Raw genomic sequence first — 20,714 nt, forward strand, 5'->3', positions numbered from 1 at the left:
TCTCCATCTTCCTTTTCTCTCTCCATCTTCCCTTTCTCTCTCCATCTTCCCTTTCTCTCTCCATCTTCCCTTTCTCTCTCCATCTTCCTTTTCTCTCCATCTTCCCTTTCTCTCTCCATCTTCCTTTTCTCTCCATCTTCCCTTTCTCTCTCCATCTTCCTTTTCTCTCCATCTTCCCTTTCTCTCTCCATCTTCCCTTTCTCTCTCCATCTTCCTTTTCTCTCTCCATCTTCCTTTTCTCTCTCCATCTTCCTTTTCTCTCTCCATCTTCCTTTTCTCTCTCCATCTTCCCTTTCTCTCTCCATCTTCCCTTTCTCTCTCCATCTTCCCTTTCTCTCTCCATCTTCCCTTTCTCTCTCCATCTTCCCTTTCTCTCTCCATCGTCCCTTTCTCTCTCCATCTTTCCTTCTCTCCATCTTCGTTTTCTCTCTCCATTTTCCCTTTCTCTCTCCATTTTCCCTTTCTCTCTCCATTTTCCCTTTCTCTCTCCATTTCCCCTTTCTCTCTCCATCTTCCATTTCTCTCTCCATCTTTCCTTCTCTCCATCTTCGTTTTCTCTCTCCATCTTCCCTTTCTCTCTCCATTTTCCCTTTCTCTCTCCATTTTCCCTTTCTCTCTCCATCTCTCCTTTCTCTCTCCATCTTCCTTTTCTCTTTCCATCTTCCCTTTCTCTCTCCATCTTCCTTTTCTCTCTCCATCTTCCTTTTCTCTCTCCATATTCCTTTTCTCTCTCCATCTTCCCTTTCTCTCTCCATCTTTCCTTCTCTCCATCTTCGTTTTCTCTCTCCATCTTCCCTTTCTCTCTCCATTTTCCCTTTCTCTCTCCATCTTCCTTTTCTCTCTCCATCTTCCATTTCTCTCTCCATCTTTCCTTCTCTCCATCTTCGTTTTCTCTCTCCATTTTCCCTTTCTCTCTCCATTTTCCCTTTCTCCATCTCTCCTTTCTCTCTCCATCTTCCTTTTCTCTCTCCATCTTCCCTTTCTCTCTCCATCTTCCTTTTCTCTCTCCATCTTCCTTTTCTCTCTCCATCTTCCTTTTCTCTCTCCATCTTCCTTTTCTCTCTCCATCTTCCTTTTCTCTCTCCATCTTCCCTTTCTCTCTCCATCTTCCTTTCTCTCTCCATCTTCCTTTTCTCTCCATCTTCCCTTTCTCTCTCCATCTTCCTTTTCTCTCCATCTTCCCTTTCTCTCTCCATCTTCCTTTTCTCTCCATCTTCCCTTTCTCTCTCCATCTTCCCTTTCTCTCTCCATCTTCCCTTTCTCTCTCCATCTTCCTTTTCTCTCTCCATCTTCCTTTTCTCTCTCCATCTTCCTTTTCTCTCTCCATCTTCCTTTTCTCTCTCCATCTTCCCTTTCTCTCTCCATCTTCCCTTTCTCTCTCCATCTTCCCTTTCTCTCTCCATCGTCCCTTTCTCTCTCCATCTTTCCTTCTCTCCATCTTCGTTTTCTCTCTCCATTTTCCCTTTCTCTCTCCATTTTCCCTTTCTCTCTCCATTTTCCCTTTCTCTCTCCATCTTCCATTTCTCTCTCCATCTTTCCTTCTCTCCATCTTCGTTTTCTCTCTCCATCTTCCCTTTCTCTCTCCATTTTCCCTTTCTCTCTCCATTTTCCCTTTCTCTCTCCATCTCTCCTTTCTCTCTCCATCTTCCTTTTCTCTTTCCATCTTCCCTTTCTCTCTCCATCTTCCCTTTCTCTCTCCATCTTACCTTTCTCTCTCCATCTTCCTTTTCTCTCTCCATCTTCCCTTTCTCTCTACATTTTCCCTTTCTCTCCCCATCTCCCCTTTCTCTCTCCATCTCCCCTTTCTCTCCATCTTCCTTTTCTCTCTCCATTTTCCTTTTCTCTCTCCATCTTCCCTTTCTCTCGCCATCTTCCCTTTCTCTCCCCATCTCCCTCTCTCTCGTACATCTGTTATTCTTGTAGAGGAGAAGTCCGGTAAGTCAGTCTTTATTTATTTAATTTCTTAATCTGTTTCAGTATAAAGAAAAGGCATGGCATGGATTTACTTGGCTGTGGATTCTTTTCTAACTTGGATTCTCTTTCCCCTGCGGAAGCTAAAAAATCCCCAGCGGGCAAAATGTTGCATGTGATGTGACGTCACATTTTTGTTGTTGTTATAAACAGATTCTCTGCCATGTCACCACGTTAGAACTAAACAGTCATTGTTTTCACAACGACATAAAGAAAGACATCGTATTTTGGTTGTTATTTGCTCAGGTATAACCCGATTTACAACCAGATGAAGATGTATTTTTCTGATTGCTAAAAAGATGCTTACAAAATGTCATTTTACAAACCATAATGATGTCAGTGATGTCATTACAACCAGTTTGGCTGCTGGGATAGGCTCTTCTATTTGAGTTGTTTAGATATTCCACCCTCTGCATGTTATGTATGCTTTATGGTACTAACTCATTCACACTACATGCCTTGAACACATTTTATTTTGGTTGATGACTTGAATCTCCCTTGCAAAAGCTTGCATGGTATATAATGCACAATCCTCCGCATAACACCTGTTCATAGCCTGTTGATTCTGTTTGACCAAAGCTAATTGGCGCTGGCGTAATGCAGCTCCCCCCCCCCTTAAAAAAGACAAATGGATGCGTCAGCCAGACAGCCACTCAAAAGGTATCGACTACCGATGTCTGCTCTTGGTGCTGAAATTGCAACAGGTTGATGTGAATGGATTATAGGCTTTCTGTGGTGCCCTGGCATGTAGCCTATAACTTTGCTTTAGCTAATGGATAAATGTTTATAAGGCCTAATTGATTGTAATTTTCTCATGTTAGGTCAAACATTTCACAAAGCTATACACGGTGTCACAAGGCTGCCATTTAGGCTGCTGTCTGGCAGCAATAATGTCATTATTTGTTCAGTAATTCAAGTTGGAAATTCAAACATTGCAGATGATGAAATACATGTTTGATACAACAGAATACTAATAAGAAACCAATTGATTTTAAAATAATAATACAATTGTCCTGTATAGCCTACCTGAACCTGCATGACATGAGCCGTCCTCATGCTCTCTCCCAGCTTAGATAGGAAGTTGTGTGTAAAATCAGTCTATTAATGACAAATAATAGTCAGCACACCTTCAAAAAACTAGCTTACGTTGTTTCATTATGCAGTGTAGCCTACTATCTATACCTATATACAGTATTTAGCTACTATTTAGCTGCTATTTATAAACTCTTTATAAAAATTACACATCAAATAGCCTAAACATTTTGGGAAAAAGTAGTCGGCTTGATGATAAATTTAGCCACTATTTTGTCTGGCTAATAGCCAACACAAATGGTCTGCAATCAAGCTGAATTAAATTAAATCCAATTTGATAGAATCCCCTGGTCTTCTGAAGTCCTCCTTGCTGCTTCTCTCTCTGTCTCTTTTCGTCTTACGTTCTCTTAGAAAAAAGTATATGTGTCTGTGCTGGCATCTCTCTTTTTCTCTACGTAGAGGCCTCTAGTACCTACAGTATGAGACTGGCCTCTAGTACCTACAGTATGAGTCTGGCCTCTAGTAGCTACAGTATGAGCTGTCCTCTATGAGCTACAGTATGAGCTGGCCTCTAGTAGCTACAGTATGAGTCTGGCCTCTAGTAGCTACAGTATGAGTCTGTCCTCTAATAGCTACAGTATGAGTCTGTCCTCTAATAGCTACAGTATGAGCCTGTCCTCTAGTAGCTACAGTATGAGACTGTCCTCTAGTAGCTACAGTATGAGCCTGGCCTCTAGTATCTACAGTATGAGCTTTCCTCTAGTAGCTACAGTATGAGCCTTTGCCTCTAGTAGCTACAGTATGTGACTGGCCTCTAGTAGCTACAGTATGAGCTGGCCTCTAGGAGCTACAGTATGAGCCTGGCCTCTAGTAGCTACAGTATGCTACTGGCCTCTAGTAGTTACAGTATGAGCCTGGCCTCTAGTAGCTGCAGTATGAGCCTGGCCTCTAGTAGATACAGTATGATGCTGGCTTCTAGTAGCTACAGTATGCTACTGGCCTCTAGTAGTTACAGTATGAGCCTGGCCTCTAGTAGCTGCAGTATGAGCCTGGCCTCTAGTAGCTACAGTGTGATCCTGCGTCGCCTTGCATGTTTGTGTGCAAATGTTTTCACCACGGCCTGTAGATTTAGGTTGTGGATCCGACTGTTTTCTATATATTGACAACCCAGTCTTTCCTGAGACATTGTGCATTATATGTCCATTGGGCTGAACACAATTTAAACTTAGTCTTGAATGATGCATGCCAAGTTATACCAGAGATAAGAATTGATATTGCTACCACACAACTCAAACGCCAGTTCACCGGTATGAACAATATCGCCCAAGAACTATTAATGTTGATCCGCTAAAGATGATAATGAGTTTGAGTTTATTTATTCTTGCTCACAGATGAAACTGAAGAAATGCAGACTTTACATTACTAATAATAAAACACTAATTTAAAATACATAACACATAATACGTGACATAAATAGAATATTGAACAGTTGTAAACATTACAGGACATTTTTTCATGATGGAAAGAAATGTAAATATTGAAATGTGATTTAAAAATGTAGAATTTTTGGGAGAACCATGGGGGGCTGTATTGAGTAGCTTGGATGAATAAGGTTCCCAGAGGTGCCCAGAGTAAACTGCTTGCTCCTCAGTCCGAGTTGCTAATATATGCATAGTATTAGTATATTTGGATAGAAAACACTATGACATTTCTAAAACTGTTTTAATGATGTCTGTGAGTATAACAGAGCTCATATGGCAGGCATAAACCTGAGAAAAAATCCAACCAGGAAGTGGGAAATCTGAGGTTGGTCGATTTTCAACTCAGCCCCTATTGAAGTTACAGTGGGATATTGGTCATCTTGCACTTCCTAAGGCTTCCACTAGATGTCAACCATCTTTAGAAACTTTTTTGATGCTTCTACTATGAAGGGGGGCTGAATGAGAGGGGAATGATTCAGAGGTCTGCCAGCAGTCACTCGCTGGTCACGCATGAGAGGTTCCTTTGCTTTTCTGAAGAGAAAGGAATTCTCCTGTTGGAATATTATTGAAGATTTATGTTAAAAACATCCTAAAGATTGATTCCATACATCGTTTGACAAGTTTCTACGGACTGTAGTGGAACTTTTTGACATTTCGTCTGCAACTAGTGAACGAGCTTCGTGAGTTTTGATTTGTTTACCAAACGCCCTAACAAAAGTAGCTATTTGGACATAAATGATGGACATTATCGAACAAATCAAACGTTTATTGTGGAACTGGGATTTCTGGGAGTGCATTCTGATGAAGATCATCAAAGATAAGTGAATATTTATAATGTTATTTCTGACTTCTGTTGACTCCAAAATGGCGGATATATGTATTTGTTCTCTGAGCGCCGTACTCAGATTATTGCATGGTTTGCTTTTTCCGTAAAGCTTTTTTGAAATCTGACACAGCGGTTTCATTAAGGAGAAGTGCATCTAAAGGTCTATGCATAACACTTGTATTTTCATCAACATGTATAATGAGTATTTCTGTAAATTGATGTGGCTCTGCAAAATCACCGGATGTTTTTGGAGCTACTGAACATAGCGCGCCAATGTATACTGAGATTTTTTTATATAAATATGAACTTTATCAAACAAAACATACATGTATTGTGTAACATGAAGTCCTATGAGTGTCATCTGATGAAGATTACCTTTCTTTCAAAGGTTAATTTTTAATTATGTCTCTATTTCTGCTTTTTGTGACTCCTCTCTTTGGCTGGAAAAATGGCTGTGTTTTTCTGTGGCTTGGCTCTGACCTAACATAATCGTTTGTGGTGCTTTCGCTGTAAAGCCTATTTGAAATCGGACACAGTGGTGGGATTAACAACAAGATTACCTTTAAAATGGTATAAGATTTGTATGTTTGAGGAATTTTAATTATGAGATACACCACTAGAAGAAGACATAGGGTGATGGTTACTAGCCTGGCACCACAGCTACACCACCAGAAGAAGACAGAGGGTGATGGTTACTAGCCTGACTCCACAGCTACACCACAGGAAGAAAACAGAGGGTGATGGTTACTAGCCTGGCTCCACAGCTACACCACAGAAAGAAGACAGAACATGATGGTTGCTAGCCTGTGGCTTTCACAAGGGTGGTAGTAGTGAAGGACTTTGGTAGGTAGGCATACTGATTTGTGCACTGTTGGCATGAGTTGTTTTGTTGTTGATGAAGTTTCCTGGATTTTTCCAAGGCATGAAGTTAGAGAGATGGGCCTCCAGTCACCCGTTGTACATGGGTTTGACACTTTAGCTATGGGGACACACATTGGCAATCTTCCAGGCAGCAGGAACAGTCCCCTGCCACTAGGTGGTGTTAACTATGTGTGTGATGACAGGGGCTAGATCTTCTGCATGCTCTTTTAGTACTGTTGGATTCGGGGTAAACTTTGAAGATTGAGATATTAAAGACATGATAGATCAGAAGCATAGTATATAAAGGAGTGAAACATACAGACTTTTACGTCAGAGATGAATGGTCCTCTGTATAAAGACAGATGGCTTTGGAATGTGTTGGGTGGACGGGAGGAGGTCACAGGATTGCTATAGGGGAAGCGGATGGACATCTGTGGATTAGGCAGACGAAGGAGGGGTTGAGGTCAGGAGGTCAGGTCAGATCCCCTGAAGGAAGTAATAAGGGTTTAGTATCCTGTTACCCTCTTCCTGTGGAACCATAAGATGTAAGGATTGGAGAGGAGGTGTGTCTAAAGTGGAGTATATATACGGGTAGTGGTGGAAACATGTCTGAAACATGTTTGAATTACAGCTAGAATGACCCTTTGGGAAGAATTCAACTTGGTTAAGCATCTCTAGTGTCCGTGTGTTATTTACTCTGAAAAATAAGAACCTAACAGTACCAAGGCTGGAATGACCTCAGGCCCACACACTTTACGGGGGCTCAGTCTGGTCAGAGCTTGCTTTATCTGGCCAATGCTACACAGCTCAACCTGCCTTGTAGGCATGGGCATGGGGAAGATGGCAAGAGGTGTGTTGTTTGTCCATGCTTCAGCAAAAAAATACATTAAAAACATCGTTGTCTTCAATTCCCTCCACCTGTATTCTCCCTCCTGATGTTTTCTTTTGTCCAGTCCTTTGTTAATGAAGTCCCATCATTCCTTTGGGCTTCTCTTCTTTAGGTCCTGGTTTTCAGTTTTTATGGTAGTTTGTCTTTGCTTCTTTGATAAGCGTTTGCACCTGTGTTTCTGTATTTTCTCCATTTCATCATTTTACCCCCATCTGTTGAATATCTCCTGTCTTTTCCTGATGGCGGTCTTTATTCGTTCAGTCATCCAGGGCTTGCCCAGTGTTGTTGTTTTCTTATTTCCTTATTGGCATGTATACATCAAGTGCAGTTAGAATGCAGGAGTTGAACATCTCCACCTTTTGCATCAATGCTCTCAGCCTCATATTTGGCAGACCAGTCAGTGCTGGCGATACATCGTGCCAATGCCTCCTTTCTGTTCTGGGTTACCAGACATCCTTTTTTCCGCTGCACCTGGCTTCTCCCTCCTGATGTTGTGTTTGGGGAGAACAGCAGACATTTGTGATCACTGGATCTGAGAGGAGCAAGTACAGTGGGGGTGTTGTAGTGATTCTTCATATTTGTAATGATCAGATCTAGGATGGCGTCCCCTCTGGTCTTGTCTTTGACCACTTGTTTCATGTCTGGATGGGAGTTTGTCAGCATCTTGATAGGCAGGTGATTAAAGTCTTCACACAGGATGAGCCCCATTTGGGGAGAGAACATCCTGATCACATGGACAGTGTTGATGAGATAATCTACAGTATTCTGCTGAAGTGTTTTCTCATTTGCCCATAGTGGATGGTAGAGTACTCCCACTAACAGAGTTGAGACTGAGCTGGGGAGTGGTTTAGGACGGCGCTGAAGCCACATACACTCAAACTCCTCTTTGTCGAGGTCAGTTCTTCTCTTTGCCTGCATACTGTGATTTACATACAGAGCCACACCCTCTCCTCTCATCCCCTCTGGACCTGTCATTTCAGAACAGCTGGTAGTTATATATCAAAAGAGATTCATCTGAGATATTTTCGTTGTCCAGAGTTTCAGTGACACATCCAATGTCTGCATTTACGAATTGAAGAAGCAGTTCAAATTCATCCACTTTGTTTATCAATGATCTTGAATTACAAACAAGCACATTCAGAGTCTCTGCGGCATTTCTGGACGTATTTGCGACATCACAAAATTCAGTTAAAACTGCATTCACGTGAGCAATTGTGTTTTTTGAATGTATTTTAGGTGACCTTATATTGTCAGTATTTTCCTCCGTCTGCCCTTACCAGCTGTAGTCCCTGTCACCTGGCTTGTCGCGCTCATTATCCCGAAGCACTGAAGTTTGTCTCGGATATGCAGTGCCAGTGGAGGTGCATGTGTTTTGTAAATCCCTTAGAAAATGTGATGAGTATTCCACAACGTTTGTACAGTCCATCGTTGTCAAAGCCATGCTTGATCCATTAAAAGAGCAGGGGAAAGTATGCAGTGTGACACAACAACAACAACAACAAAAAACACCAACAAACATTTCAAACGTTGTAACACATCGAGAGGCTGCCTGGAAGCGTCAATGACAACAACTCCGAATCTTAAGTATAATCTGTTTGCATCTGCCAATTTATTGGCTGTCCGGTATACAGACGACCTCCAGAGCTTCCTATACAGTTAATCTCTTTCCGGAACGTCTTGAGGCCAGCAATTAAGGAGAACGAGAGGCTCAATTAAAGATGTTGCAGAACTGCTGTATTTGAATCACCACTCCCAGTTTCCCTGATGTTACTACGGCAATGTTTTTAACCATCCCTGTAACTTTTGCTTCTGCCTAATAGTTTGTTTTCTAAACTAAAACTCCTAAAGAACTTCCTAAGAAGCATTAGGCTCTCGGTCTGATTTGAGCTTTAAAACACCTGAGTAAGCTCCACTCATTGTACTGGCACCATCATAGCCTTGACCACTGCATTTGTACAAAGTCCCCGATATCTCTTTACTTTACAATCAGTTCAATTCTTTGTTTTTCAAGGACTGAGGCACTTTGATCAGTCACATTCTTGAAGCCCAAGAAACAAATCCTTAGCTTCCTAGTACATATGGAAATTAAAAAGGTGTATGAATGACTTTTTGGAGATTTACTGTCAAAATGCTTAATTAAATGTAAAAAATAAATTAAAAAGTCTGATTAAAAGGCGCATGGGCCCCCATAGCTGTCTCGACAAGCTGAGGTAATGTAACCTGCCAGGTGCTAAGTTGTCTTGACAAGCTGAGGTAATGTAACCTACCAGGTGCTATGTTGTATTGCTGCATTACTATATGTAGGCTTTATTGCACAGTGTTGAAGTAGAGGGGTGTTACATTCTTTTCGGTTCTATTTGCCTGATTTGTCACTCACTCTCTGACCAGGTCTGTTCTCTCTTCCTTTTTGTTGGTCTCAGAGACGCAGCCCGGTAAGTCGCCACCTGGTGGCTCATTTTAAAAGTGTCTGCACCCAAAGCACTTGCATGGAAATAAATGAATTACAAATATTATTGTTTGGAGTGCTGTTCATTTCATTCTTTATAGACCCAAACACTCTATTTCATTTCAGTGCCTATGACATTTACTGATGGCCTCACAAAATATTGTATTTTTCCAGTTTCTATAAATACTTAACAGTTTCACTCTATTCTTTCACATTAGCAATTGTACAGGGAGACTAATCCAGGACCTATACTGTAATTATTGGTTGAATTGTTTACATTCATGTTTTTGTATGTTAGGTTACGATTCCTTTTTACTGGTATACTGAAAAGTACTTTGTTTTCGTTGCAGGGCTCAATAAAGAGACACCTGTCTTGTAAGTACATTGTTTGTGGATGTAGTGTAATGCTATTTGTAATTTGTTTTACAGTCTGTCAGTGTAAACTGCGTACAGTACAGTATCTTGTCATAGTTCTACACCATCAGTTAAGTTAGTTGTTTTGAGGTTGTGATCCATACTGTAGTTTCAATAGTTAAAAGTTAAGATGCACATTCAGTGGATGTCAGTATATATAATATATTATAGTACATTATGATATACAATCCAATATCACTGGTTGTTCTTTCCAGGTGAGGAGATCGCCAGACCCAGACGCTCCACCCCTACGCCAAGCCCCGCCCCCGAGACACAAAGGTCAAAACTCTGCTAATGCTAACATTGCTAACAGGCTAGAATATTTTCTATGTACTGTGTTGCTATAATTTGTGTTGGGTCTGCTAAATGTTCTGTTTGGAGGGGGGGGGGGAATAAAGCTTTTATATTCAATTCAATTACAAAGTATAATTACATCGCTGAAATCTTGATTATCAGACTTGTAAAATCATATTTCATATCTTGACTTTAACATCTCTTGCAGTGAGAGAGTATCCCAGAATCGCAGAGCATCCCCAGCTTTCTTCGGGCCTCCTCCTGAGACGACCTATGAGACACACAGATACGATAGTAACAGAAACGATGGTAACACTCAGGAGAATAGTCTTGCTGACTGCATGTGTGTGTTGCATGGGTCTTAGCTCTGGGTTAGTACAGTCAGTGGTGTGTTGGTTGGTTGCTCCTAATCACAACAATACTATCTGTAGCTGTGGTATCACCAGTGCTTGACTGGGACTGAAATATGTACCGGTGCTCATTTTGAGTGCCGGTACTGTTTAAATAACCCATAATGAAAAGGGAAAACATATTTTAAATTTATTGAAAATGAAACACAGAAATATCTCATTTACATAAGTATTCCCCTTTGCACACTTGGATTGTACAATATCTGCCCATTTATTAGTTTCAAAATTCTTCCAGCTCTGTTAAATTGGTTGCTAGACAACCATTGCTAGACAACCATTTTCAAGTCTTGCCATATATTTTCAAGCAGATTTAAGTCAAAACGATAACTCAGCCACTCAGGAACATTGTGAAAATGTTATGCAACTTCCGGCGTGCGTTTACTGTGAACACTGAGGCTGTACCCGCTTTAAGTTAGTTTTAACAGTGGTCAAGTAGGCTACTATGGCTATTTGATCATAATACAGGCCTTCCAGAGTGACCTACCATCACAAACAATCGAGAAAATGCATCCCGTAACATTTAAGCATGGAAATAGCTGTTCTATCATTCAGCCTACAGTAGCAGCCAATGTGTGCTTTTGGAAAGAAAGACTTGTCCTTCCGACAAGGAGGTGACTGAAAATGTTGTTGTGTTTGATGCAAGAAACCACTTTACAAAATATAATGATTTATTATTCTCATACCATTATTACAGAGAATCAGACAAATTATGCTACCCTCTGCCTATTGGCTACTTAAAAAACAAACATGTTTTGATTGAATATCTGAAACATACAATATACTTGCAGTGAAGCTGCTCAACAACTACACCATACCAGTCATCCAATAGAGTCCCATCAGTGTGACACATAGAAGCATCCAGGGTCAATACCCTGCTCAACGGCACATTGACAGATCTATCACCAGGCCAAAAAACATGATCCTGAACCCTCCAAGATTCCCCCCACAGTTCCCCAATAGCTGTCCCTCAACCATTCGAGACCCCTCCCACAGCCCCCCTCCCCCACCAAGAAAAATAAATAAAATCCCCTCCCCCAAGAACCCCCCAATGCACCAACAACCAAGAGAATGACCTAAAGAGAGAAAGAAAAAGCCAGAAGAAAACAGCAAACCCCCCAAAAACAAATAACAAAACAAAGGACCTCAAGGACAACGAAAATCATAACAGCAATACCAACTGTATATGTTTGTGTGCGTGTCTGGCACTATTACATGTATGTGTGTGTTCTTGTATGCGTTTATTTGAATGAGAGTGTGTGTATATGCATGTGCACAAACACCTGCACAACATCAACCTCAGGCAAACCGGCATTATCTGTAAAAACACTGCCCCTCAGTGTCATTTAAACAAACATTTTATTATGTTTTATTTTGACTTTATTTTCTACTTTGACCATCATTCTATCTCCCGCACAGCAACTCCACTCCCTCTTGTCTCTAATTCCACATCCCAACCCTCAGCCCATCCCACCTATCTCTACTGGACACCCTCTTCAGATTTCTACACAACATATATCTTTCCTGTGTGGCTCAGTCGGTAGAGCATGGCGCTTGCAACGCCAAGCGTCGTGGGTTCGATTCCCGCTGGGGCCACCCATATGTAAAAGTAGTGGCCCCAGCCGACTTGTAAGTCGCTTTGGACAAAAGCGTCTGCTAAATGGGATATATATATATATAATGGGATATATATATATATAACTATGCTGTGATGTTTAATGTACAATTATCTAATCTAATAGAATCCACAGATTGCGAGTTGAAGATAAATACTTTTACTAAGAGTATTAGTAATTGACTGACCCGGTCTCTCCAGATCTTCTAACAGTACTATTTCTAGGGTCAATTGTAGATCAATGTTCTGCATTTTCATCCATTCCTGAACCTGAGACCAGAAACAGGCTACCTGAGGTCAATACCAAAATAAATGCTCTATTGATTCTGTATCCTCACAACAAAATCTGCAACGCTTCATTGATTTTATGCCCCAAATATTCAACATTTTGTTGGTGGCAAGAATTGTATATAATAACTTTAGCTGAAAAGGACAAAGTCTTGAATCTTGCGTTGCCTTATATATCAACTCTTACACCCTGTACCATGGAATCGGTACATCAAAAATCTCTTCCCAACTATTTTGCAATCTGTATGGCAGATTTCGAATGAAAACCAGGTGTGTATGGAACAAGACAAAACAAATGGATGTATGAGAAATGGAGCGGCGATGGCTAGAAAGCCGGTGACGTCGATCGCCGAACGCCGCCAGAACAAGGAGAGGAGCCGACTTCGGGGGAAGTCGTGACATTTTCGTAGTAATCTACTTGAGAACTATTTAGGGTTCAAGTAAAACTTTTGAATAAGCGAACCTTTTAGAGAGAGTTTAGTGCTTTTATATTTAATAATCTCAACCCACCCAATTCATATTCATTATATAGGCATGGTTTATTTTGTCTGGTTTAGCATCCTAGATAAAGCAAAAATATTTTTTGCTCATATGATTTGAAAAACAAATCGTCAGGAGTAGGCAGCGCCATAAGTAAGTGAGTAAACTGAGATATGACTAAGGAGTTAATCAGGTAAATTTTTCCATAAATAGACAGGTATTCACCTCTCCATGGGTGCAGGATCTTGTCTATTGTTACAAGTTTTCTATTGAAATTCATTGTGGAGAGCTTATTTATATCTTTTGTGATATGAATACCAAGCATGTCTACTTCATCAGCCCATTTGTTTGGTAAACTACTGTGTAATGTAAATGTTGTATTTTTTTAAAGATCCAATATGTAATATTGTACACGTAGCAGAATTATTGTACACCTATTCAGAGAGTCCAGAAAACATATCTAGATCTTCAATGAAACATTGCCGGGATCTAACTTGCGGACTTAATATAAAACTTGAGTCATCGGCATACATGGCCACCTTTGTTTTTCAGCCTTGTATTTCTATCCCTATAATGTTGTTATTGGATCTGATATTAATAGTTAGCATTTCTATGACCATAACGAATAGATATGGTGACAGCAGACACCCTTGTTTAACTCCTCATGACAATTCAAAGCTCTCTGAGAAGTAGCCGTTATTTACTATTTTACACCTGGTGTTGCTATAGGTTATTTTTTACCCATTTTATAAGTGAATCACCGAAACTGAAAAAAATCCAGGCATTAATAAAGAAAATCCAGTCTTACTTTATCAAATGCCTTTTCAAAATCCGCTATAAATACCAGGCCTGGCTTCTTAGATGTTTCATGATGTTCTATTATTTCTAGTAGTTGTCGTATATTATCTCCAATGTATCGTAAAAAAACGGTCTGATCAGGAAGAACAATACCTGGTAAAACACTTTCATTTCTTAGTTCTATGCATTTTGCTAGTATTTTTGCATCACAACATTGAAGTGTAAAGGGCCTCCAGTTTTTTAGATGAACTCGGTCTTTATATTTTCCGTCTGGGTCTTGTTTTAATAATAGAGAAATCAGACCTTCCTGCTCAGTACCTGACAGACTACCATTTCTATAGGAGTAGTTAAAACAATCTAACAATATAGTTTATAGTATATCAAAAAGGCTTGATATACCTCTACCGGTATGTCATCAAGCCCTTGGGTTTTTCCAGACTGAAAGGATTGAATAGCCTCAAAAAGTTATTCCTCTGTTATTCCTCTGGCCTTCGCACTGATCTTTCTGTACATTTGTTAACCTTTTTGGGATAGGGGGCAGCATTTTCACTTTTGGATGAATAGCGTGCCCAGAGTGAACTGCCTCCTACTCTGTCCCAGATGCTAATATATGCATACTATTATTAGTATTGGATAGAAAACACTCTGACGTTTCTAAAACTGTTTGAATGATGTCTGTGAGTATAACAGAACTCATATGGCAGGCGAAAACCTGAGAAAAATCCACCAGGAAGTGGGAAATCTGAGGTTTGTAGTTTTTCAAAGCTTGGCCTATGGAATACACAGTGTCTATGGAGTCAAGTTGCACTTCCTATGGCTTCCACTAGATGTCAACCGTCTTTAGAAACTTGTTTCAGGCTTCTGCTATAAAGGAGGGAGGAATGGGAGCTGAATGAGTCAGTGGTCTGGTAGAGTGTCTCAGGCTCGTGACGTGCGCTCCCGACAGAGTTAGCTCTCGTTCCAGTGCTTTTCTTCAGACTTAGGAATTATCCGGTTGGAACCTTATTGATAATTTATGTTAACTTCTTATGGTTAGCGGCACCCCCCCCCCCCCCAACATTCCACTGAAAAGGCAGTGCTGGAAATTCAAAGATATTTTTTAGAAATATTTAACTTTCACACATTAACAAGTCCAATACAGCAAATGAAAGATAAACATCTCGTTAATCTACCCATCGTGTCCAATTTTTAAAATGTTTTACAGCGAAAGGTTGCATCATAATTACCTTTAACATCATTGACAAACAATTGACGTATCACATGATCATGAAATAGACTATATATAGACTATATATAGACTGCATATACTATGCCCACGTCCTCTAGCTGTGGGGCTTAAAGTGTGAATTTATTACAGCCTCATTTGCAAGAATCAAAAAAATCAACAATGTACAGCAACATTTTTAGGCGTCACTGCAGAACACCGTCCACCTTCCAATACTCGAATTTCATATACTTTTCAAGACATCAATGTAGCAGTGGAACAAACATATCACAATCATTTGATTTGATATCAGAATATACTTCCAATAAAATGTATCAATGTAGGTTATAGCAGAACACCTATTATAATGTATTGGCCTCCTCATTATGTGTTAATATGAAGCACATATTCAGATTAACTTCACAGTACAGAACAACACATATTCAGATTAACTTCACAGTACAGAACAAGTTTGTAAAAGAAAAAGATCTTCCTACCTTAGTTTTCCTAAACTGCCAACAACACAGCCATTTCCTCTTGCATCTTCTCCTCCCTATTTCTTGTTTTGTTCCTGGTGTCTGCGACACATCTGGGTCCTTTATGACCTCACATAGGGGACTGGGTTGAATATGGTCAGGGGTGGGCCGACAAGGTTCAGAAAGAGTAACCCTGATATGGTGGAGGTATGCAGAGAGACGCAAATCATTTGAGAATGTCCCTGCTTGCATTCTGCACTGTAGATGGGGATGGTGCTGAGCGCCATCAACAGCTCTTTAAGTCCGTCTGGAATGTCCTTCATCATTACCATCAGTGTCCCTGTAATGCCTGTAGGTGCGTATAACCTTATGTGGACTGTCAATGCCAAACCGCTGCCAGAGAGATTCTATTCTTCACCTTCAGCTCTTCTATGAATTGGCTGTTTCCTGTATTGTCCACCACCCGTCCTCCTTGAGAGAACATTCTAGCCTCCATGTTCCTCGCCAAGCTCTCGAAAAACTCCCTCTAATTAAGGACTCTGTCGCTGGGTCTTCCACGATTCAGTTTGAAACCTTGCAAAGAGTTTACGGACCATTCCAGCAGATAAATTCTCCAGTTCCACAAGATCAAGAAACATGTTTGCTGGTACATCCATATCTGCCAGCTGAAGTCTGACGTATACAATCAAGGCACTCTTTTTTTATTCAAAATAGTAGCCTCATCAAGCATTAGGCTGATTTTGGGAGAGCACTGTACTATCCTTTCAAATAGTCTTTGCTTCATTTCGGATTAAATATGTTGCTGTATTTTGGAGCAAGCAACATTGGAAATCGAGAATTCTCCCCATGTCAAGTCCATTTAACTCCTGACAGTCAATTACTTGCTCAAAACCGTGAGCGGGCCTGTGACGTTTAGTCTCCTTCTGAAGACTCTGGCTGTAGTGTCTATGTTTTTATTTGAAGTGTTGACTACAACCTGTGTTAAGGTGTTTGTCTTTAGCCTTGTCTACAATGCTTGCTGCTGCTAAATGGGCCTTGATTTGGGCATGTTCAGAAACCTTTTTTCTGAGGGCTATTTGTTGCTTTTTTTACGGCAGAGGATGTTACTGTACTTTCCACCTACTCTTTTGCTAGTTTTATCCCTCCAGTCTTTTCTGGGCCTAAAATCTCTACCTTTTTGAATGTTGTACAGCCCAGCTTTGAATTTTGCTTGACAAGCCAGGGGTTATAAGTTTGCTTGGTCTTAAACTGAGCCTCCGTCCAAATTGAACTGGGCACTTCGTCGGTGGATGCTCTGTCCCCCTGCTCCCTGACCTTCTCTCCCGCCGAGTCTGACTCGCTAGTAGGCCTACAAGCTAGTGGAGGTCCCGGTTGTGATGCTGAACTGGTGGGATAAGCAGCGCTGCTAGCTAAGACAACGCCATCAGGAGCAGTTTGCTCTTCACTCCTCTCACCCGGCACTGACAGTTCTTTGGCTTGTTTTGGGTTCGATTCGTCATATTTTTAAGGATTTTTGGACATTAAACATTTATCAAAGTTGATTCCCTTTTCTTATTAATTTCTGATTTGGCTATCCCTCAGTTTACCTAGGGACCTCTTCACTAGCTGACCACCACTGCCAAGACCTGTTTCAAGATCAGTTACTTACCCCGCCAGCCTGCCCCATAACCTATATGTACAAATAAGAGAGCAGGTCTGAAATCAGTGTGGAAGGATTAGAATGATTGCACAGAAGGATCACCGTGCATTTACATGAAGGTTTTTCTGGGAGGCAGGAGAAATAACCAGGAGTCAACTTGATTTAACTCTGGTTGGTGACCACTGCTCTAGAAAGTTGAGTGAAGTTCAATCTCGTGCTTCTCTCTGTGGGCTGATATTTCTGTGAGGCAGTCCTGGGGTGTAAGGACGAACGCTGGAGACGAGAAGCAAGTACAGAGAGGGGGAATAAAACGACATTACGACAATAATGCTGACACAGGGAACAAAACAGAGGAACAGACAGATATAGAGGGGGCAATCAACAACGTGAAGGAGTCCAGGTGAGTCCAATGAGCACAGATGCGCGTAATGATGGTGACAGGTGTGCGTAATGAAGGGCAGCCTGGCCCCCTCGAGCACCAGAGAGGGGAAGCAGGATCATGCGTAAAATGGGGAGCTACTGCGCTTGCACGCAGCTTGGAGGGAACATTGGTACTCAGTAATGTGTTGTATTGAATTTTCCGCGAACATAACACTTTGTATTCAGGACAAAAAGTGAATTGCTTTGCCTTATCAGTTTTCTCCTATCACAGACATTAAACTATGTAACTGTTAAAGTCTCCATTGGCCTCATGGTGAAATCCCTGAGCGGTTTCTTTCCTTCTTTTTTTGTGACCTTGTTTGCGTGGCATTGGAAAACTTCCCTGGTCTTTGTGGTTTAATCTGTTTGAAATTCATAAAAAAATCATGATAAGCACTATTATTGCACGCAGAGTGAGTCCATCCAACTTATTATGTTACTTGTTTAGCACAGTTTTGGTCCTGAAGATGCCATAACAAAGGGGTTGAATACTTATTGGCTCAAGACATTTCAGATTTACATTTTTAATGAATTTGTAAAAATTTTGAAAAACATTATTATTCCACTTCAACATTATGGGGTATTGTGTGCAGTGACAAAACAACTCAATTTAATCCATTATAATTTCAGGATGTATCACAACAAAATGTGGAAAAAGTCAAGGGGTGTGATTACTTTCTGAATGCATTATACTTAGATGCAAAAACTCCACTATACTTTTGAGCTATTCTATAAGAGATGAAGAACTCAAGCAGTGAAGACCTCAGTACACATATATTAATATATGATACAGTATAATATGATGATATACTGTATATAATCCAATATCACTGGTTGTTCTTTCCAGGTGAGGAGATCGCCAGACCCAGACGCTCCACCCCTACACCAAGACCCGCCCCCGAAACACAAAGGTCAGAGTTCAAAACTGTGCCAACGCTGACACAGCAAACAGGATACCATATTTGCTATGTACTGTATTGATAGAATTTGTGTTGGGTCTGATAAATGTTTTGTTTGGGAAAACAATTAAGCTATTAAATTAAGTAACAAAATACAAGTACATCGCTGAAATCTTGAAAATCAGAGTTTTAAAATCACATTTCCATACCATCTCTTCCAGTGAGAGAGTATCCCAGAATCGCAGAGCATCCCCAGCTTTCTTCGGGCCTCCTCATCAGATGACCTATGAGACACACAGATACGATAGTAACAGAAATGATGGTATCTCTCACAAGAATAGTCTTTCTGACTGGACGTGTGTCTTTGTGTTTTTACATAATCGTATCTAAATGTGTGTCAATAGTTTGTTACGTTTGTGCATCATCTCCCACTGAGGTGTGATTAACCATGTTTATATCCTTTGTCTATCATAGTAGTCTGTATAGAGGCTGATGCATGGTGTGACTCCAGACCAGACTCTGACTCCCCTTTGACCAGAAACTTTCCCACAGGAGGTAAGCCCCCGCTATATCATTTATATCAGTCATGATTGTGCTATTATATGACATTTGCTAACACAACGGTGGGCCTCATTTAAATCAGCTTGTTGTCCACATATGGCCCACAGGCCGCCAGTTTGAGACCAATGTTATAGTCAATAGTGTGTTAAAGGGGCAATCAGCAGTTTACACATCCATTTTTGGACTTATTGATATGTACCCATTGATTATTGAAGAATATAACTTAGAAATGCATCATGAGCTGTAGTTCAACTGTCTAACCACATCAGAACCCAAAATATAAGCTTGTTTTACTCCAATGTTTGTAACGCGTTGCTTAAAACTGCACTTCTGATATCATGGATGGCCAGTCCTTGCATTCATAGCTGTCTTTGAATTTGAGAGGGTTTCCATTTCTCCAGCCAACGACTGAAACAATGGTGTGTAGTACGCGTTGTTATTGTTTCAACTGCTGACTGCTGCTTTAATTAAGCAAGTCTATAGACTGACCTAGTGTCGTTTGACCCAAGTCAAATCAAATCAAATTGTATTTGTCACATGCGCCGAATACATCAGGTGTGGACTTTATCATGAAATGCTCACACTTACAAACCCTTAACCAACAATGAAATAGAGTTAAGAAAAATAAAATATTTACTAAATAAACAACAAAAAATTGAAAAGTAACATGGTACCGAGTCAATGTGCGGGGTTACAGGTTAGTCGAGGTTAATTTGTAAAGTGACTATGCAATAAACTTGTAATAAACCGTTAGTAGCAGCAGTGTATAAACAAACGGGGGGTTCAATGTAAATAGTCCGGGTGGCCATTTTATTAATTGTTCAGCAGTCTTATGGCTTGGGGGTAGAAGCTGATAATTAAGGAGCCTTTTGGTCCTAGACTTGGCACCCCTGTACCGCTAGCCGTGCGGTAGCAGGGAGAACAGTCTATGACTAGGGTGGCTGGAGTCTTTGACAATTTTTTGGGCCTCCCTCTGACACTACCTACTATATAGGTCCTGGATGGCAGGAAGCTTGGCCCCAGTGATATACTGGGCCGTACGCACTACCCTCTGTAGCGCCTAGCGGTCAGATGCCGAGCAGTTGCCATACCAGGCGGTGATGCAACCGGTCAGGATGCTCTTAATGGTGCAGCTATATAACTTTTTGATGATCTGGGGACCCATGCCAAATCTTTCAGTCTCCTGAGGGGGAAAAGGTGTTGTCTTGCCCTCTTCACAACTGTCTTGGTGCGTTTGGACCATGATAGTTTGTTGGTAATGTGGACACCAAGGATCTTGAAACGCTCGACCAGCTCCACTTAAGCCCCATCGATGTTAATGGGGGCCTGTACGGCCCTCCTTTTGCTATAGTCTACGATCAGCACCTTTGTCTTGCTCACATTAAGGGAAAGGTTGTTGTCCTGGCACCACACGGCCAGGTCTCTGACCTCCCCCCTATAGACTGTCTCATCATTTGTCGGTGATCTGGCCTAGCACTGTTAATAATAATGGTGTTGGAGTCGTGGGTGAATAGGGAGTACAGGAGGCGACTAGGCACGCACCCCTGAGGGGCCCCAGTGTTGAGGATCACCGTGACAGATGAGTTGTTGCCAGGATCCAGTTGCAGTTTAGTCCCAGGGTCCTTAGCTTAGTGATGTGGGCACTATGATGTTGAACGCTGAGCTGTAGTCAATGAACAGCATTCTCACATAGGTGATCCTTATGTCCAAGTG

The 20,714-nt window shown here is 41.0% G+C and overlaps 1 protein-coding gene across 2 annotated transcripts in view; it reads left to right on the forward strand.

Annotated features, from left to right (window-relative positions):
• LOC135558418 (SH3-containing GRB2-like protein 3-interacting protein 1) overlaps positions 1-20,714 on the forward strand; it is a 68,319-nt gene that overhangs the window by 25,185 nt on the left and 22,420 nt on the right. The window contains exons 7-14 of one of the 2 annotated variants that reach the window (XM_064992205.1): positions 1,924-1,935; positions 9,481-9,492; positions 9,857-9,881; positions 10,136-10,199; positions 10,423-10,523; positions 18,389-18,452; positions 18,662-18,762; positions 18,915-18,995. In XM_064992205.1, the coding sequence (XP_064848277.1) occupies positions 1,924-1,935; positions 9,481-9,492; positions 9,857-9,881; positions 10,136-10,199; positions 10,423-10,523; positions 18,389-18,452; positions 18,662-18,762; positions 18,915-18,995 (460 nt within the window). Of the gene's footprint in view, positions 1-1,923; positions 1,936-4,053; positions 9,882-10,135; positions 10,200-10,422; positions 10,524-18,388; positions 18,453-18,661; positions 18,763-18,914; positions 18,996-20,714 lie in introns of those variants that run through there. The other variant, XM_064992204.1, reaches the window with a different exon arrangement.

The sequence above is a fragment of the Oncorhynchus masou genome, chromosome 17 (assembly GCF_036934945.1).
Source record: "Oncorhynchus masou masou isolate Uvic2021 chromosome 17, UVic_Omas_1.1, whole genome shotgun sequence".
NCBI classification, from domain to species: Eukaryota; Metazoa; Chordata; class Actinopteri; order Salmoniformes; family Salmonidae; genus Oncorhynchus; species Oncorhynchus masou.